Source organism: Ursus maritimus, unplaced genomic scaffold (genome assembly GCF_017311325.1).
Source record: "Ursus maritimus isolate PB19 unplaced genomic scaffold, ASM1731132v1 scaffold_26, whole genome shotgun sequence".
Lineage (NCBI taxonomy): Eukaryota > Metazoa > Chordata > Mammalia > Carnivora > Ursidae > Ursus > Ursus maritimus.
Window position 1 is genome coordinate 36,289,430 of NW_024425119.1, and position 16,699 is coordinate 36,306,128.

At 45.1% G+C, this 16,699-nt stretch overlaps 1 protein-coding gene across 2 annotated transcripts in view; it reads left to right on the forward strand.

The window, feature by feature from the left end:
• ANO6 (anoctamin 6) overlaps positions 1-16,699 on the forward strand; it is a 187,159-nt gene that overhangs the window by 41,396 nt on the left and 129,064 nt on the right. The window contains exon 2 of one of the 2 annotated variants that reach the window (XM_040642359.1): positions 2,659-2,712. The exons of the other annotated variant lie outside the window; for it this stretch is intronic. Coding sequence (XP_040498293.1) covers positions 2,659-2,712 — 54 coding nt within the window. The remainder of the gene's footprint in view (positions 1-2,658; positions 2,713-16,699) is intronic. 2 annotated transcript variants of the gene reach the window in all.

Genomic DNA, 16,699 nt, shown 5'->3' on the forward strand with positions numbered 1-16,699 from the left:
CCCTCTGCGCGCGCACCCCTCTGCGCGCGCACCCCTCTGCGCGCGCACCCCTCTGCGCGCGCGGGACCGGGGCGGGGGGGTGGGGGGGGTGGTGTCTCTGCCCATTTTTCCTCTCAGAAGGACACCGGTCAGATTGGATTTGGGCCCAGTCTAACTGCTGCATTTTAACCTCATCACTCATTAAGGTTCATAGGGTCACATTCTGTATACTGGGAGTTACGGCTTCAACATGTGAATTTTGAGGAGACACAATTGAGCACATAGCATCTATTTAAAATAACCTTCATTTGTTTTATATAGAGAGACTAGTATAAAGAAGAAACCAAAAATAGCCTTCCACCTAGTTAATGCCTATTGTTAAAGAGGGAGAGTAAGTACATGAAAAGATAATTCAAACTGTATTCAAGGCTGTAAAAGAAAAATTAACACTCTCCTAGCCCCTTCCTTCCACACTCAGGCAACGTCTGTAAATACATTGACACAAATGTTTGCTATGCAGAGTCCAGGTACATTATTTTCCGGTCTTGATGTATCATACAAAATACAGATCTCCGTATCTGCACACCGTCTGTATTGGCCTTTTAAATGACTACATCGTATCCTGTTGTATATGTTCTAGATGTAACTGGTGACCTATTCATGGGCCTTTAGGTTGTTTCCAGGTACCCCCTCCACCTCCCTTACAGTGGAGTGGGATTCCTTTTAAACATGCATTACGGAAGGAACGATAACGAGCCACCTAATAAAAACAACTGGCCTTCGATTTTCGTGAAGACAGCCTTTGTTTTTCACCTTCCCGTTGACTGGTCCTCGCTAGTTGCTGTGAAAGGTGTTTCCGTCTTCCTTACCCTCCAGCCCCTGACCATATGCCAGTACCTCCTTCCCGCGTACTGTGGAGGGAGGGCCTCCTCATGGCAACGTTAGGTCACATCGCGCAGCTGTCCTTTCTCCTCAGGAAGAAAGGTCTATCTGAATCATTAACAGGCAGAGACTATTTTTAGTTAAGTAAAACAGTTTTTCTTGTAAGAATTGCTGTTTCTGTAGCCACGAGGGCACGTGAATCCTCTCTGGCTGCTTCCACCCTTTGGAGAGGGGCCAGTTTCCTAATGGAATGTAAGCAGTCTTACTGCTAATCAAGATTTACAGCAGAGACCAGGGGACTCGGCGCGCCTTGGATTTGCAGACCCTCTGAGCTGGCAGCAGCAGCAGCTCTGAGATGAAGTGCGGTGCCGAGGCCCCAGTCCTGTTCTCCAGGCCCTCCCTCCTTCCTCAGGCCCGGCCTCCAAGCCACAGGTATCATCTGGCTTTATTTTATAAGCTGTGCTGCGGTGCAGATGTTCTTTGCTGAAGAATTACTTTCATTTCTGACTCATTTCAGGAAATGAGGCAGTCTATCAGAGGTGTTCTTCATTTTCAGACCCACGGAGAATTCATTTTCTCCTGGGATTTCTAACCACATGTGGGCAGTGCTTTATTTACCCAGATGTGAGAAAGAACAGTAATGAATGGCCCTTTTCCAAAGCTGGCCTTACTTCCCTGCAGAACCCAACGTGAAGACCCAGAGGAACTGATGCTCTTATTAATGTCAATATTTCTGAGGTTTTGGTTTTGTGATGCTTGTGGACATGCTGTGTGTATGGGCTTTGGTGCAGGAAAAATATAATTTAGCAACAGATTTAAAAGGTAGTCTGGAGTGTTTCTAATTACTGTTTGTTTAGCTCACCATTGCCTTAATAAGTGGATTTAAGTAACCTTGGGGGTAGGGAATGTAATGTTCATATTATAGGCAGCCATGCAAATCAAATCCTAACTAAGTATTGCAGAGAACACACCATGGAGTCATTTTATATGTATTCTATTGAATTTTAAATTTGGAACAGAGAGCATTTTGGAATAGGCGTCTTCCTACCTGTCATGCATCGGCATGAATTATGCACGTGTCCAAAATCACCCCTACTGTGTGCTACAACCCCATTTAAAATCCATCCCTGGCTTGACATGCAGTTCTTCTTTTAATTGGACACAAAAGAGAGGGAGAAACTTAAAAGCTTCTCAGCCCTCCTCCTTGCCACCCTTCAGTGGTTGTAATCGGAAATGGAAGTATTAAGGGAGCCTAGAACAGTGGTTCTCAACCTTGGCCGCACCTTGGAATCAGCCTGGGAACTTTGAAAGATGGGGACACCGGGTTCCATCCTCAGAGATTCTGGTTTAATTGTTGTGAATGCAGCCTGCCTTGGGATTTTTAAAAGCTCCCCAGGGGGTGTTGCTGAGCACTAGGGGTTGAGAACCACAGACCTGAGGACTTCTCATCCAGCGGTTCCCGCCCTGGCTGCAGACTAGCATCATCTGGAGAGCTGTTGAAAGAAGCACAGGTGTCCCACCACCTGAAACCACATTTCTGGAGGAGGGAGCTAGTATTTTTAGAAGGCTCCTAGGAATCCTGAGCACAGGAACGGTTTAGGGCAAATGACATAATCTAACCATCCCATACCACAGATGAGAAAAAAATGAAAACTAAAAATTTCAGGGCAAATGGCTTGCTCAAGGTCGGATCCCAGTTGTTGCAGGAGCAGGTCTGGGGCTCAGGGCTGACCCTCCTGCCTGACGCCACCCCTTACATTTGTCTGTTGTATTTATTGATGCTTCCTCATCCTTCAGGTGATGTTGCTGCCTCCAAGAGGCCTTTTCTGACTCCTCACCCATCCAGGCTGGGTAAGATGACCTTCCTCTCTGTTTGAACAGCACTCCTAGCTCTCCCCTCGCACTGTCAGCTCCAGGAGCCCAGGACCCTTACCCTCCTTGTCCTTTCTGTAACTTGCTGGCATGTTGTAGGGTTCCGGATCGTTTGTTGAGCTGAAGTTCCTGATTTTTTATTCTTCCATTAGTCCACATGGATTGCTAAAAATAATCCATTTGTTTCTGTATATTGGCTTCCAAAAATAGCTTCTGAAAGCAAAAGTTATTTATCTTTCTAGGGCCCCACTGTATTGTGGGTCAAGATCTCATGCACTGGGACTTTCCAGCCCTATCTTCCAGAACAGAGGTTTTTTTTTGTTTTTTTGTTTTGTTTTGTTTTGTTAAAGATTTTATTTATTTATTCGACAGAGATAGAGACAGCCAGCAAGAGAGGGAACACAAGCAGGGGGAGTGGGAGAGGAAGAAGCAGGCTCATAGCAGAGGAGCCTGATGTGGGGCTCGATCCCATAATGCCGGGATCACGCCCTGAGCCGAAGGCAGACGCTTAACTGCTGTGCCACCCAGGCACCCCAGAACAGAGGTTTTGAGGGGGAAAATTTCAGAGGGCTTTTGATGTAAATGAAAACAAAATTTCAGTGACCTCCCAGGTTGCTCAAGGTACTTACAACATCCAGTGCCTTTGAATCACATCCTTACAAGTGTGTATGGTGGAAGTGGAGGGGAGCATGTGGGTTTACCTAAAGACAAAAAGTTGTATCAAGAAAATAATGCTATTTCATGGCAGTATGTTTTAAGGACTTGATTATCTTCTTTATCCTACTGCATAGGTAACTCTGAGAAGCCACATTATGTTAGCAGAGCTGAGTTAAATCCTTTGGCTTCTCTGGATTCATATGCTAAATTCTTTTCAATTCATATTGATTGAGTTAATTCAATTCAATTAAAAAGAAAAAACAACTATCAGTCTTCTGTCATCCAGGTTGACCTAATGTTCATTCTTGGTCAGTACCTTATTTTTATTTGAGAAATATTTCCAGGTTTGCAGTATTTGTGTTGACTCTTATATGGCTGTACCAGAAATTTGTCTCAGAAGGCAGGTTGCAGCTGGAATCTCTTGAGCTGCATGGCCAGGAGGCTGCACAGAGGGGTCACAGAAAGCAGCTGTTACCTGGTATGGAGAATTTGAAGCTTTTGGAGCCAAGACTGTGAACTGGGCTGAGAGCCGTAGTAGGGCAGATGTGAAGATGACGTCAAGGTGTTGCAGGCAGGAGAGAAGAATGACCGGAGTGTGTGGACTCACTCCGAAGTCTTAGACGTCATAGTTTCCTGCTTTATGATCGGGAGAAGGGCAGCGTGGTGGTGTGTAAGTGAGGCCCCCATATACTTGGGGGAATCTTCCTTAAATAGTCTTGGAAATTTCAGGAGAAAGTGAAGTCATTTAGCTGGAGGTAAAAGTAAAACATTTTAATATTAAAATAATTTTGATTATACTGTGGAATATAAGGCAGAGTTTGCCTGACTCCATTTTTAAGATGAAATATGAAATTTTAAAGCAGCACCTGTGTCCAGTCTCTCCTTTGCTGCTATTTGGGTGAAAAATGAACAGACTGATAAAACTTTTTACTGAGTAACCAGCCTCTCTCATACCAATTTCAGAGGCTCAGCAGTACATTGTGGGAGAGGAGGGCTTATTAAATATGTAAGACACAGTGGTCGGTGTTTCAACCACGTTGTGCCATCAAATCGTCATGACCACCCTGCATATTAGGACTTACACCAGTGTGAGTACGTGTGAGGACGTGTGTATATGCACCAATCCAGCAGGGAGCAGAGCCAAAATTTAAATCCGGGTCTGTCTGATTCCAGAGGCCTTATAATTTTCGAACCAACATGGCCTCTTACGTCATGAGAGTGGCGAAGTCTCCAGAAGAGAGTTTCACAGTCCTGGTAGAAGCGGGCTGACTTTAGCTTTCCTTATGGTTGCTACCTAACGTTCATAAGTTAACATTTATAAGTTCTGTGACACAGTTAAAAGCATGTCTTCATAATGTCCTATAAGGTTCTGACTTTAAAATGGCATGTTGTCATTGCAGTGACACCAGAGACTTCCAGCATCTTCATTGTCACAATTGAAAGAGGGGAAAGGAATAGTCAGTGATGGCCATTTTTGGTCCAAACACTCACAGCATCAGGTAGAATTTGGTAATGCATCTCTCAGCCATCACGCATTTGACTTGAGGGAGGCAGCAAAGCAAAATGGTGGATGATTTGCACTTTGCGATGTGATTCCTGGGTTTGAGAATCCTGGCCCTCTTGTCTGCTCGCTGTGTGATCTTGGGCACATCACCTAACCCTTTTGTGCCTTAGTTTCCTCACCAGTAAGGCAGGGTCATTCATAACTTGATTGAACTTGCTGTTTTAAAAATGAAATAGCATGAGCCATATAAAGAGCTTGGAATACCGTGTGATACAGAGTAAGTGCTTGGTAGATGTTTAGCTGTTCTTAGCCGACGAAAACTAGATGCTATGTGACCCAGCAATTTCATTCCTAGGTGTTGCCTTGAGAAATGAAAACCTGTGTCCACAAAAGACCATCTAGCAAAAGTTTATAGAAGTTTTATTCATAATAACTAAACCCTAGAAACAACCCAAATGTCTATCAACGGGCAAATGGGTAAACTATAGTATATCCACACAGTGGGATAGTGTTGAGTAGCAAAAAGGAACAGATTACTGATACAGGCAACAACATGGATAAATCTCAGAAGCATTATGCTGAGTGAAAGAAGCCAGATATAAAAAGGCTGCATATGATTTGATTCCACGTATTTGACATTCTGGAAAGGCAGAACTGTAGACAGAAATCGGCTCATTGCTTGCCAAGGACCAGAAGCGAGAGAAGGAAATTGACTATGGAGGGGCGAGAGGAAGCTACATGACTGTATACATTAGTCAAAATGCACCAGACTTGGGGTAAACTTTTACTGTATATAAGTTAAACCTCAGTAAACCTGATTTAAAAAAAGAAAAGAAGTCTGGTGCCACAACATAGCAAATAGGGAGAGAAAAGGGGGTTAGAAACAGTAATCAGAAGGAATCAGATATTCTGCACTCTCAGTGGCTGGAATGATTTCATTAATTTTCCTCGCCCAGGCTGTGAGTTAGAAAAGTGTAGAAACCTGTGGAATAGTGCTGTCCTGCCCAAGCGTATCTGATTCTCTGCTGTGAGCACTGGTCTGCTCTCCCATTTCTTTTAAGCCTACCCATGAGAGCTGCCTTTATCTCCTGGGTCACTTCCTGGGAGAATCCTGAAGGAGGGAGGGCTGGCCATGTGATGAGGCATTCATGGAAACAGAGCGTTGGTGTTGTAGACGAACTGAGGCTTGCAATTCCAGAGAGTTACTAAGTCGTCTGAGTGCATTTATGGGTAGGGAATGTTATCTCAGAGCATTGTTCATTCATCATGAGTCATGGAGGCCCTGGCCCTTTATCATGGAGCTCTTGCTTATCTTAGCAGCACTGGGCACAGCTGACCACTCCCTCCTTCCTGAAATTCTTTCTTTACTTGGTTTCTATGATCCTGCCCGGTTTTGATTCTGCTTGCAAACTCACTTGTGTTTCCTGTCTCCCCTGCTGCATCCTTCTCTTCTGAGTCCTGGCCTCTAACTTTGGAGTGCCCGTGGCTTTGTTCTCTGCTTCCCATCTCAGCTCACGACTTAGGTGACACTCATTTCCAGAGCCTTAAATACTATCTGTATGGTGATGACTTCCACATACATATCCCCAGTCCCTATCTCTCCCTGGCTTTTCAGCTGCCTGCTTTCCCGCCTCACTTGGTTGTCTGCTAGACATCGCAAACATGGCATGTGCAAAGCCAACTTCTCATTTGTTTTCTAAACCTACGTTTCTTCCATTGTTCCTCATCTCGGCGGCGACTCCACCCAGTTGCTCAGGCCCCCAGACCCGAAGCCTTCCTGGATGCCTGCCTTTCTTTCACACCTTATGTTGGACCCATTAGCATCTCTCCCCAATCCAAGCACTCCTCATCTCCCGCCCCACACCCAAGTCCGAGCCCAGGCCGCCACCGCTGCCGCCGCCGGCCACCACCACCACCACGGCCGCTGCCACCACGGCCGCTGCCACCACCGCCACCACCACATCTTGCTGGGACTTTGGAATCACTTCCTCAGCCGTCTTCCTGCCTCTGCTCCTTACGTTGTGGTCTGAGTTCACACAACAGCCGTGGGAATTCTTCTGCTTTATACTTTTATACCACGTGCAGTGGCTTTTCTACAAACAATATAAAGTCCCGACTCTTAGCCATCATGTACCGTAAGGCCCCTGCCACCTCCCTGTGCCCGTCTCTTGCTCTGCCCGTCTCTGCTGCAGCCACACCGGCCCCTCACTGTCCCTTGACGTGTCACCCTCCTGCCTGGAGCGCTGCTCTCCTCCCCCTCTCCAGCTGCCCTCACCTCCCAGCCCCTTTCCGTCCAGGATTCGTGCTCTTGCACTTCCTTCAGGTCGCCCGCAGACGCCACCCCGCGGAGCTGGCTGGCCTCCCTGACTCACCTACCCCACAGATCACTGGTACTCTTGGCTCCCTTCCGGTGCTTTATTTGACTCCAAAGCATTTATCCCCACCTGCAGTTAAGTCTGTATTTGTTTATTGCCTCTGTCCCCCAGTCGGTCATAAGCTGCGTCAGAACACCGTCCTGGCGCTCAATAAGGGTTTTTTGAACGACCGAAGGGATAAGTGAATTAATGCTCAGGTACCCCTATATTAAAAATTAAAGAACCAAACACCTTCCTAAACCCTAGTACCCCTCTCCATCTCTCACCCCGTCTCTGGGTCCCTTGTTAAGGTCGAATTTCTAAAATGTTGTCTAATGTACTACAGTTCTTCACTACCCATTTCCTCTTTACTCTGCTACAACCTGCTGTCCTTTCCCATCCCTCTTGTGAAATTTCTCAGGGTCGTTCAAGCTCTACATAGTGCTGCTTCTAATAGAGACATTCTTTTCCTGTCTTATTAGATCTTGCGTTTAGTTTTGAACGTAAGTTCCCTGAAAAGGGACTTTTTCTGTGGTGTCATCTGTTGTATCTTCCACATCGAGCATGGTGCCTGGCGCAGCATAGTTTCCAGAATAGGGGTTCTTAATGTTTATATGTGTCATGTCCTGAGAGGTTTGACGAGTCCTCACTTCCTTTTTTTTTTTAAAGGGGAAAAATAATTTTTTTTGTTTTTGTCAGAGGGTTGTATAATTATTTTATAATGTTTACATAAATAGAAAATGAAGTAACACAAGATTTGTTATGAAGAGCAGCACCCCCCCTTCCATTTTATGTTCCCCAGAGGCAAGCATTTTCAACTTCAGCTGATTATTTTAGTAATTACTTCTGTATCTTTCATTAAATGTAATCATTGTTACTCATCTGTATTTTAGTGTTAGGGATTATCTCTTGATGAAAAAGTGAGTATTTAGCTCGGGTTCATCCACCCCTGCTCCTCTCCCCTCTCACACAAATTTCCCGACCCCCATCCTCCCAGTTGTAACTGTGTTGTAATTTTGGTAAAATCAATATGCAGTGTTTACTTTATTATAACTAATACTTTCCACAGAAGAGCCCTGTAATATAGCTTGATGACTTTTCCTCTCAAGACTACACAGCAGATACTGACTTTTTAAGATCTCTTCATTTTTGATGTACTTATGAATATTCAACCTCAGGTTCTACCCCACTTGTAAATCTCCTCTCAGTCAACCACATCAACAATGTACCAAATTCATCTTTTTGGGGAAATTCCTCTCAGACCCTTCTGATCTTGTGTCTGCCTAGGTTGCTTTCTTGGCCCCCAAAGAGCTAAGGCTTCCCCTTCGCCACCCTCCTGAGAACTCCTTTTGCCGCTCTTCTGTTGGAGCCCCTGGTCTCTGAACTGAATGACTTCTTCTTTCGTGGTTTACTACTTCATTCTGGTGGCACGCAGTGTCCAGTTCCTTATGGAGAAAGGGTGTAAGAGGAGAGGAGTTTTTGAGACTTGCAGGTCTGACAATGCCTTTTGTCTCCCTGGCTTTTAACTGATGGCTTGACTAACTATAATTCTTGAGTAGAAATCATCTCTTCTCAGAATTTTGAAGCCTTTGCCTTCCAGTGTTGCTTTTCAGAAGTTCCTGCCATTTGGATTTAAAACCCTTTGTATGAGGGGCGCCTGGGTGGCGCAGTCGTTAAGCATCTGCCTTCGACTCAGGGCGTGATCCCGGCGTGATGGGATCGAGCCCCACATCAGGCTCCTCTGCTATGAGCCTGCTTCTTCCTCTCCCACTCCCCCTGCTTGTGTTCCCTCTCTCGCTGGCTGTCTCTATCTCTGTCGAATAAATAAATAAAATCTTTAAAACAAAAACAAAAACAAACCCCTTTGTATGAAAACTCTTTCTGGAAATTCCATGATGATGTACCTTGGTGTAGGTCTGTTTGCATTTAATATGCTGGAAACTCAACTTCTTCACTATGGAAACCCCATCCTCCTCCCTCTCCCCACTTTTCTTTAAAGGGAAAATAGTGTCCTTAGTTTGGGGGAAAGATGTCCCTCGATTCTGGAAAAAAAAAAAATGCCTTTCAATTCTGGGAAATTTCTTCTCTTTATAATCATTTCCCCTCCATTTCTCTGATGATGAACACTCTATTATCTGGATATTGGCTATCCTGAATTGGCCCCCAAATTTTCCATCTTTCTTGTTTTCCATCTCTGTCTTTTTGTACAACTTTCTTGGACATTTCCTGAATTGTATCTTTCAGGCCTTCTATTCAATCTGCCATCATTTTAATTTCTAAGAGTTAATATTTTTTATTTCTCTCTCTCTCTCTGATAGTATCTTGTCCTTATTTCATGAATGTACTTTTCTCAGATAACTGAAGATGCTAGAGTTTTGATTTTTTTTTAAATTTCTTCTTCCTGTGATTTTTCTCTCTAAGTTGCTTTGCTGTTCCTCTGTTAGATGCTTTCCCTAATATCCAAAAGTCTTGTTATCCCCTTCTGTTTTAGATTAGCTATCTAAAAAGATGACTTGAAGTTCTTTGATAACAGATTGGGCTTAGCTTCATTCTAGGCTGGGCTGTTTGTTTTTGTTCTGTTTAGGAAATCCTGATGTATTTTTAGGTTTTTTGTTTGTTTTTTGAGCTGACCAGGTTCTCCAGAGAAAAGACCAGTGAGAAAGCCAAGGACAAGGTTGGGGTGTCTCAACGTTCAGCAGTAATTTGTGTAATCTCTTTTCAGTGTGAAATCCCACTCCTCAACTGTGCCTAGAATCCTCTAGTCCAAAGATGCCTTATTGAATCTTTTAAGAAATACATTCTCAGTCTTCTCCTCGGTGGGACCTGGGGGGTTGGAGGCAGTTCCTTTCTTCAAGGAGTGAGGGAGGGAATCTGTGGGTCTCTCTACTTAGACTTTCAGCGAGTTCTCTGCCCCACCTTCACCCCCACTTCCAGAGGAACCTGGCACTGCCAGTCCCTCAGCTTCTTGAGGGTTTATCATTTAATGACATTGCTTCTAGGTAGTCCTGGTTTTGGACTGAGCTTTCTCCAGTGTGCTCAGCCGGTCACCACTTGTCTGTTTGCCCTCCGTCTTCCAAACTTGTGTTACTATCTCTTCTCCTACGCGCTTTATATTAGTTTATGTCCCAGTGGTGTTTGAGGAGGGAGCAGGACTCAGTGCAGGTGGTCAGTACTCCATCTTTATTTATTTATTTTTTAAAGATTTTATTTATTTATTTGAGGGGGACAGCAAGGGGGGAGGAGAGAGAGGGAGAGAGAGCGCATGAGCGCATGAGCAGGGGGAGGGGACAGAGGGAGAGGGAGAAGCAGACTCCCCGCTGAGTGGGAAGCCCATGAAGGGCTGGATCCCAGGACCCTGGGATCCTGACCTAAGCCGAAGGCAGACACTTAACCGACTGCGCCCCCCAGGCGCCTCCTAGTACTTCACCTTTAAATGAAAGCCTCACTTGACGTGTGTTTCTTTGTTGTTTATGAGGCATTTGATCACACTTGTGAAACGGGACTTCTTTGTAAATCATGAATCTCCATTTTCATTGGCTTTAGTTCTTCTCTTAGGAATAGTTGGGGTCCAGTACGGTGGAAAAATTTCCTGGACCAGGAGTTAGGAAGCTCGGGTCCTCTTCCCAGATTTAATACTTAATCCTGGGCATTCTCTCTTGCCATTATTTTCTCACCTGTAAGTCCACGGTATTGAAGTAGGTGATCTTAAGATCTCTTTGTACCCGAAGATTGATTTTCTTTCCAAGCAGTTGAGATAATCACATGTAACTGAACACCAGATTAGGAAACAGAGCTGCAGCGGCCAACTGAAGGAACTGCAGAAGTGAAGCTTTTGCTCGGGTTTGTCAGTCAGTCTCTGGTATCTTTAAAGTCTCAAGTAAAATTGCAACCCACGTTTCATGAACAAGAAACCGTTAAATGGTTAAAAATTCTGAATTTTTTCCCTTGGGCTATTTTCAGCTGATAGTAGTTCAGCTGCAGAGCATACTGGATTCACGTTCTCGACAGGGAGATAAAGTGTTAGTGTTGAGCCAGAGAAACGGGGAAGATAATAGAGAAAGAGGTCTGGTTTGTTTCCTTTTTACCCTCTGGCAGGGATGGCCATCCTCGGTAGCACCCTACCGGGAAGTGTGTCCTTCCTGTCGGGGCTGCGTGTGAGTAGATAAAAGCCGCATCTGTGTTTTCTCTGTCCTCCACGTTGCGGTTTCTTGTTCGATGGAAAGACCGAGTGGACATAGCATGTCACTGTGGTTTTGACTGGCTGGTTTGATCACCACCCCAGCGTGCTCAGCAGCGGTCAGTAGAGTGACTAAGGAGAAAATGTCATCTGTGAGGCCGGCGACCCGGTGGGCCCGAGACCAAGGTGAGGTTCTTTAGGGCAGGGCTTCCCAGACTGGGTTGTACCCCCAGAGCCGCCCTCGCCCCCAGTTACTAATGCAGAACCCCCATGGGGCGGGGCATAGGAATCCTTTTGTCAGAGTTCCCCAGGGTATTAGGATACACTTGATCCTTACACTGACTCTGAGGACCTGTTGCCTCAGGGACAAGAGGCCAGAAAGAAACTCAAACTCTTGAGCGTTTGCAGAGCTGGGGAGAAAAACCACAGAACAGAAGCTGAGCCCTGAACAGCGAGCCAGCGGACACTCGTATCCGTCCCGGAAAGGATTTCAAACTCTCCCTGCTTTCCTCATGTCCCTGTTTCACACCCTTTCCCCTCATTCTTAGTAGGTCATCTCGCTTCTTAAATCACAGAGGGAGTAGAGACCTTCCGGGCACAGTACCTCAACAACTTCTCTCAAAAAAATTGTGTGTATGTGTAATACACATATATACTTACGTTAACACTTCACTCTGCTTCTCTGATGAAGGTTAACCCCTCTGCCTATGCCTCTCTCCATCAGTGACCCCTCCTGTGTATTTTTCTTTCACTCTTTTCCATCAGCATTTGTATGTGTACGAATATGTAATATATGTGATATGAGTACGCATTGCATCTTACAAAACAAGGCACAGCAAACAGAACTATGCCTTCCTCGACTCTGTGGCCAGCCTAGGTTCTCCTGCGTCTCTTTCATTCAGTCGTTCAGCCAGCCAGTCTGTATTTACTAGAGTCAGCTGTGCACAGAGCCCTGGCTGGGCCCTGAGCTTCAGCATCAGACCACACAGACCTAACCCCTGCTCTCATGACGCTTAACGTCTCTTTGTAACCAGACTCCTTTAAGAATTATTCTTCTTACTTTCCCCCATTACAGAAGTAACACACGCTTGTGGTCATAAATTTGGAAGTAGCTTCCTAATGGGAAGTCTCCAAAAGGTTTAATGCAGAAGAGTACTGGGTCAAATTTCATTTTCAGAGGTCACTTAGGCTGCTGAAGGGAGAAAGGATTGGAAGGGAGTGGAAGTTGCTGGTGAGTGATTGGTCAGGAAATTTCTGCTCTAGCCCAGATCAGGGCTGCTTGGCATTGTAAGATGGAAAGAGGAAGACAGTCTCAAGATACATTCAGCACCAAAGGATGGTGAGTGTTTGGCTGTGAGGATGAAGAAGAGAGGGGGAGTCCAGGATGACACCCAGGTTTCTGGCTTGACCAGCTGCATTGAAAGAAGTCGTGGAGAAAGAAGTGTGTGTGTGTGTGTGTGTGTGTGTGTGTGTGTGTAAACATAGATCCTTTGTGAACATTCTGTGAATCTGAGATGCCTGGGAGGTTTCCAAGTGGAGGTGTCTCATAAGTGTTGGGATGTATGAATCTGGAATTCAGAAGAGACCACCTGAAACAGAACGATGCATTTGGAGCCTTTCATCGAAAGCTGTTAACAGGTGCCATGGATAAATTACAGAGGGGCAGGCCATAGGTGGAGGCCTGAATATTTTCAGAAGTTAAGCTCCAGTCTGGGAAGGGAGACCCCACCGCGGGGCGGAAGAACTTCTAAGAGAAGGGAGTCTTCAGAAGAAGTCATGGTCAGCTGTGTCAAAGATTGTTGAGATGTCAAATAAGGCAAAAATATAAAACTGATGTTACGTTTAGCAGCGTGCGAGTCATGGATGACCTTAGCCAGTTGAGTGGCAGGAAGCTAGAGGCTGGGTACACGCCCTAGAGCCGTGGCAGGAGTATTAAGGATTTTGGACTGTGTTGTAACGTAGTTGATGCCGTGGAGAAGGCTGATAAAGTTGTTGTGTTCCCTTCTTATGATCGCCTCTTATCTTCATTGTTTTATTTTGGTTATCAGAGCAGTATGTACTCATTGTAAAAGTTTTAAACATTAAAGTATATGACTGAGAATAACTTCTGTAATTGCATTGCCTTGTAGATGACCACCATTAATAGTTTGAGGTATATCCTTTCAGATTCCTCTGCGTGTTTGAGACCACATATACACACTGATACGTATTTACTTTACAAAAATTGGTTTATTGCCATAGAGTCTGCTAGAGCTTGTGTTTTTACCTGTGTAGTTCAGAGACCTCATCCATGGAGCAGATGATGCATAGTCTTCTGTTGTGTCGTGGTAGATTCTCTGGATATGTGGGTTTTATTTAGACATCTTCGCTTTCTCACAGAGTGCTACACCGAACAAACCTGGACATACTTGTGCGTTCCTGACATATAGTTGTGTCCAGGAATTTCGATGGAACGAGTTCCTAGAATGGAGTTGTGGAGTCAGAGGCATGTGCGTTTGACATTTTGATAGTGCGACAGTGCTCAAGGGGAGGGGCTTTTTCTTTCTTTTTCTTTTTTTTAAGATGGAAGAAATTTGAGCATAAAAAATGTCAACGAGGGGCAAAGAAAGAGTAGGTTGAAGTCACAGGAAAAAGTGCTCAATGTCCTGTTGTAAGAAACCAGTGAGAATGGGAACCAAGGCAGGGAAGGAGGCTTTAGGCTGAGGAGCACGAGGGGGTGGGGAGCAGGGTCCTCGGTCTGTGCCGCAGCCCCAGAGCCTTGACCCGTGCCGGCACGCGGCGGGCCCCAGCAAATACTCGCTGTTCGAATGAATGAACAAGTGTAGTTCGGTTGATTCGGCAATGGAACTTCATAATGTTTCTCTCTCCAAGCATCTAGTTTTTCCACTTCCTCTACAAACTGGAAGGTTAAGATTTCTTAAACTGGCCAAGGAGAAGTTAGAGATTCAAAGGCCCTTCTTGCTTCGTGAACGCAGTTGCCCAGGGCAGGCGGGACTCCAAGACAGGGTGTCTCCAACTTTCACTCCGGTCACCCACAGAGCCTGTTGATTCGAAGGCCCTAATACCCTGGACTCCATCTAATTCTGTTCATCCCCACAACCGCCATCATTCTGTTAGTTCCAGCCTGGATTTTCTTACAGAGCAGCCTCTTAGATGGTCTCTTATCTCCTCTTGTACGTTGCTCAGAACTTGGTTTAGGGACCACTGCCTCTAACCCCCCAGCCGCGTTGGCTCTGGAGTGCTTTCAGCTCCCAGTCCTGTGTAGCATCTGTCCTCCCTGGAAGGTCACTTGTATGTTTTGTTTTTTTTTCTTATATAAAACCTTCATATATAAATATCTTAATAGACATTTTTACATCTCTAAGACCTGTCGTGCTTAGCTCATGTTGCATGCTACATAAATGATTGATATTATTTTGTGTGAAAGCCTGATTCTTATATAAATTTGGTACCCAGAAAGGGAGGACAAGGACAAATGCAGGCATGAGATGAACTCACAAAGGACCAGTAATATAAGACATTTGATCCTGGAACAAGCCTCAGGATTATTACTCCCTAGGGAAAGGCAATCTGCTTTAAGTGTCATTTGTATTAGTATTTCCATAATTAGCATGTTAAATGCGTTTTTTGAGAAAATTTAAATACCTTGCATCTCTAGGATGACTTAGCTATATTCAGATGATCTGTTTATTTTTAAAATCTTAAATAACTGCTTTCTGGAGTAGAAATACTTGAACTTCTTTAGCTGCATCTGGCCAGCTGGAGGATAAGCGCGTGACTGAAGTCCTTGATGGGATTCTAAAAGAAATGGCCTTCCAGGGCATTGCATAAAGAGCTCCCAAATTAGGATTGGAATGTTCCTGTGTGGGTCCGCCTGCCTCCCCACCCCATCACCATGCCCCGCCTCATCTAGTGGGGAGGTGGGGGGGGAGCGTAGTGGGAGGTCCTTACCAGCTGGCAACCGAGCTAGGATTTCAAGTTACAGAATCAAAGTGTAAGGAAAGAGGGAGACACCAGACTTGGTTACTTTTTCCACAGAGCAGAGGGCCTGGGTTCAATCCCTGGGACCGCCTGGAGAGGCTCTTGTTTGTCCTGAGGGATGCTTCTTGCCTCGACTCCTGTCTCCCCACCCAGGGTCTGAGCTTCCCTCAAACAGCCTCCCATTCATAGCACACTGCCTGCGTCCTCAGCAGTTAGGATGGCCATGGCTCCGGCCATCCCTTCAGAAGCGAATGACTGGGGCGGGGTCTGGGCGCCCCACTTCCCCCAAGTCCGCTGGGCTGCTGTAAAGGGTGAACAGGAAGAGGATGGGAAGAGGATGAGGTTTTTGCTGCTAGGGTTACACTTGACTCTCGTGTTTTGGCTGAGCACGAGGGGCAGTGGCCACATATGAATTTAAACCCCTTGACCGTATAGGCATTCAGTTCTGTTTCACCTAACATAATATCCTAACTATTAAAACTAATTCACGTGGAAGGAATTTTTGTCCTCTTGGTCTTTTATTTAACTGGTAGCTTAAAAAATATACACATACATTCAAAATTTAATGAGCATGATTTAGAAATACTTACATAATACAGTAGAGAATGCATAAAAATGAAAAAAACTTCGTGAAGGTTCAAATATATCATTTTCTCCCTCTCCTTATATAATACTTGTAGTTAATATTCGTCTGGTGTTTACTGTGTGCAGGTACCATGCTAAACATTTCACATGCCACAACTCATTTCATCTTTAGAACAACCCCATGAGGAAGTACTCTCATTCCCATTTTTCAGGTGTAGAGTTTGAGGCATAGAAAGGTTGAATAAACTGCTCAAAGTCACATAGTGAGGAAGTGGTAGGTCTGGGATTTCAATTCAGTCTGTTTGGCTCTAGCAGCCAGCCTTATAGAAGTTGGGCACCCATTTGGTAAGTCATTGAGATAATTATGGAGTTCCTAACATGTCCCAGGTACTGTTCTAGGTGCTTGGGATTCAGCTACAAACAAGCTCCATCATGGAACTCACTTAATGTATAATAATGAAGTTATGAAATACTAAAGGAAAGTACAGCAGGGCAAGGTGGCAGAGAACGGTGGCTCTACTCTCGGGCTGTTGAAGTTAGGATTTCAGGGACGGCTTCTCCGAGGCAGGCATATTGAACAGAGGCTTCAGTCGTGGGAGAGAGCAAGCTAGCTAAGGCCAAGGGGCAGTGTAATATCATGGCTACAAGCCTAGCACATGGGCTCCTGGGTTCAGATTCTGATTCTCCTGCTCCTTAGCTACGTGGTCT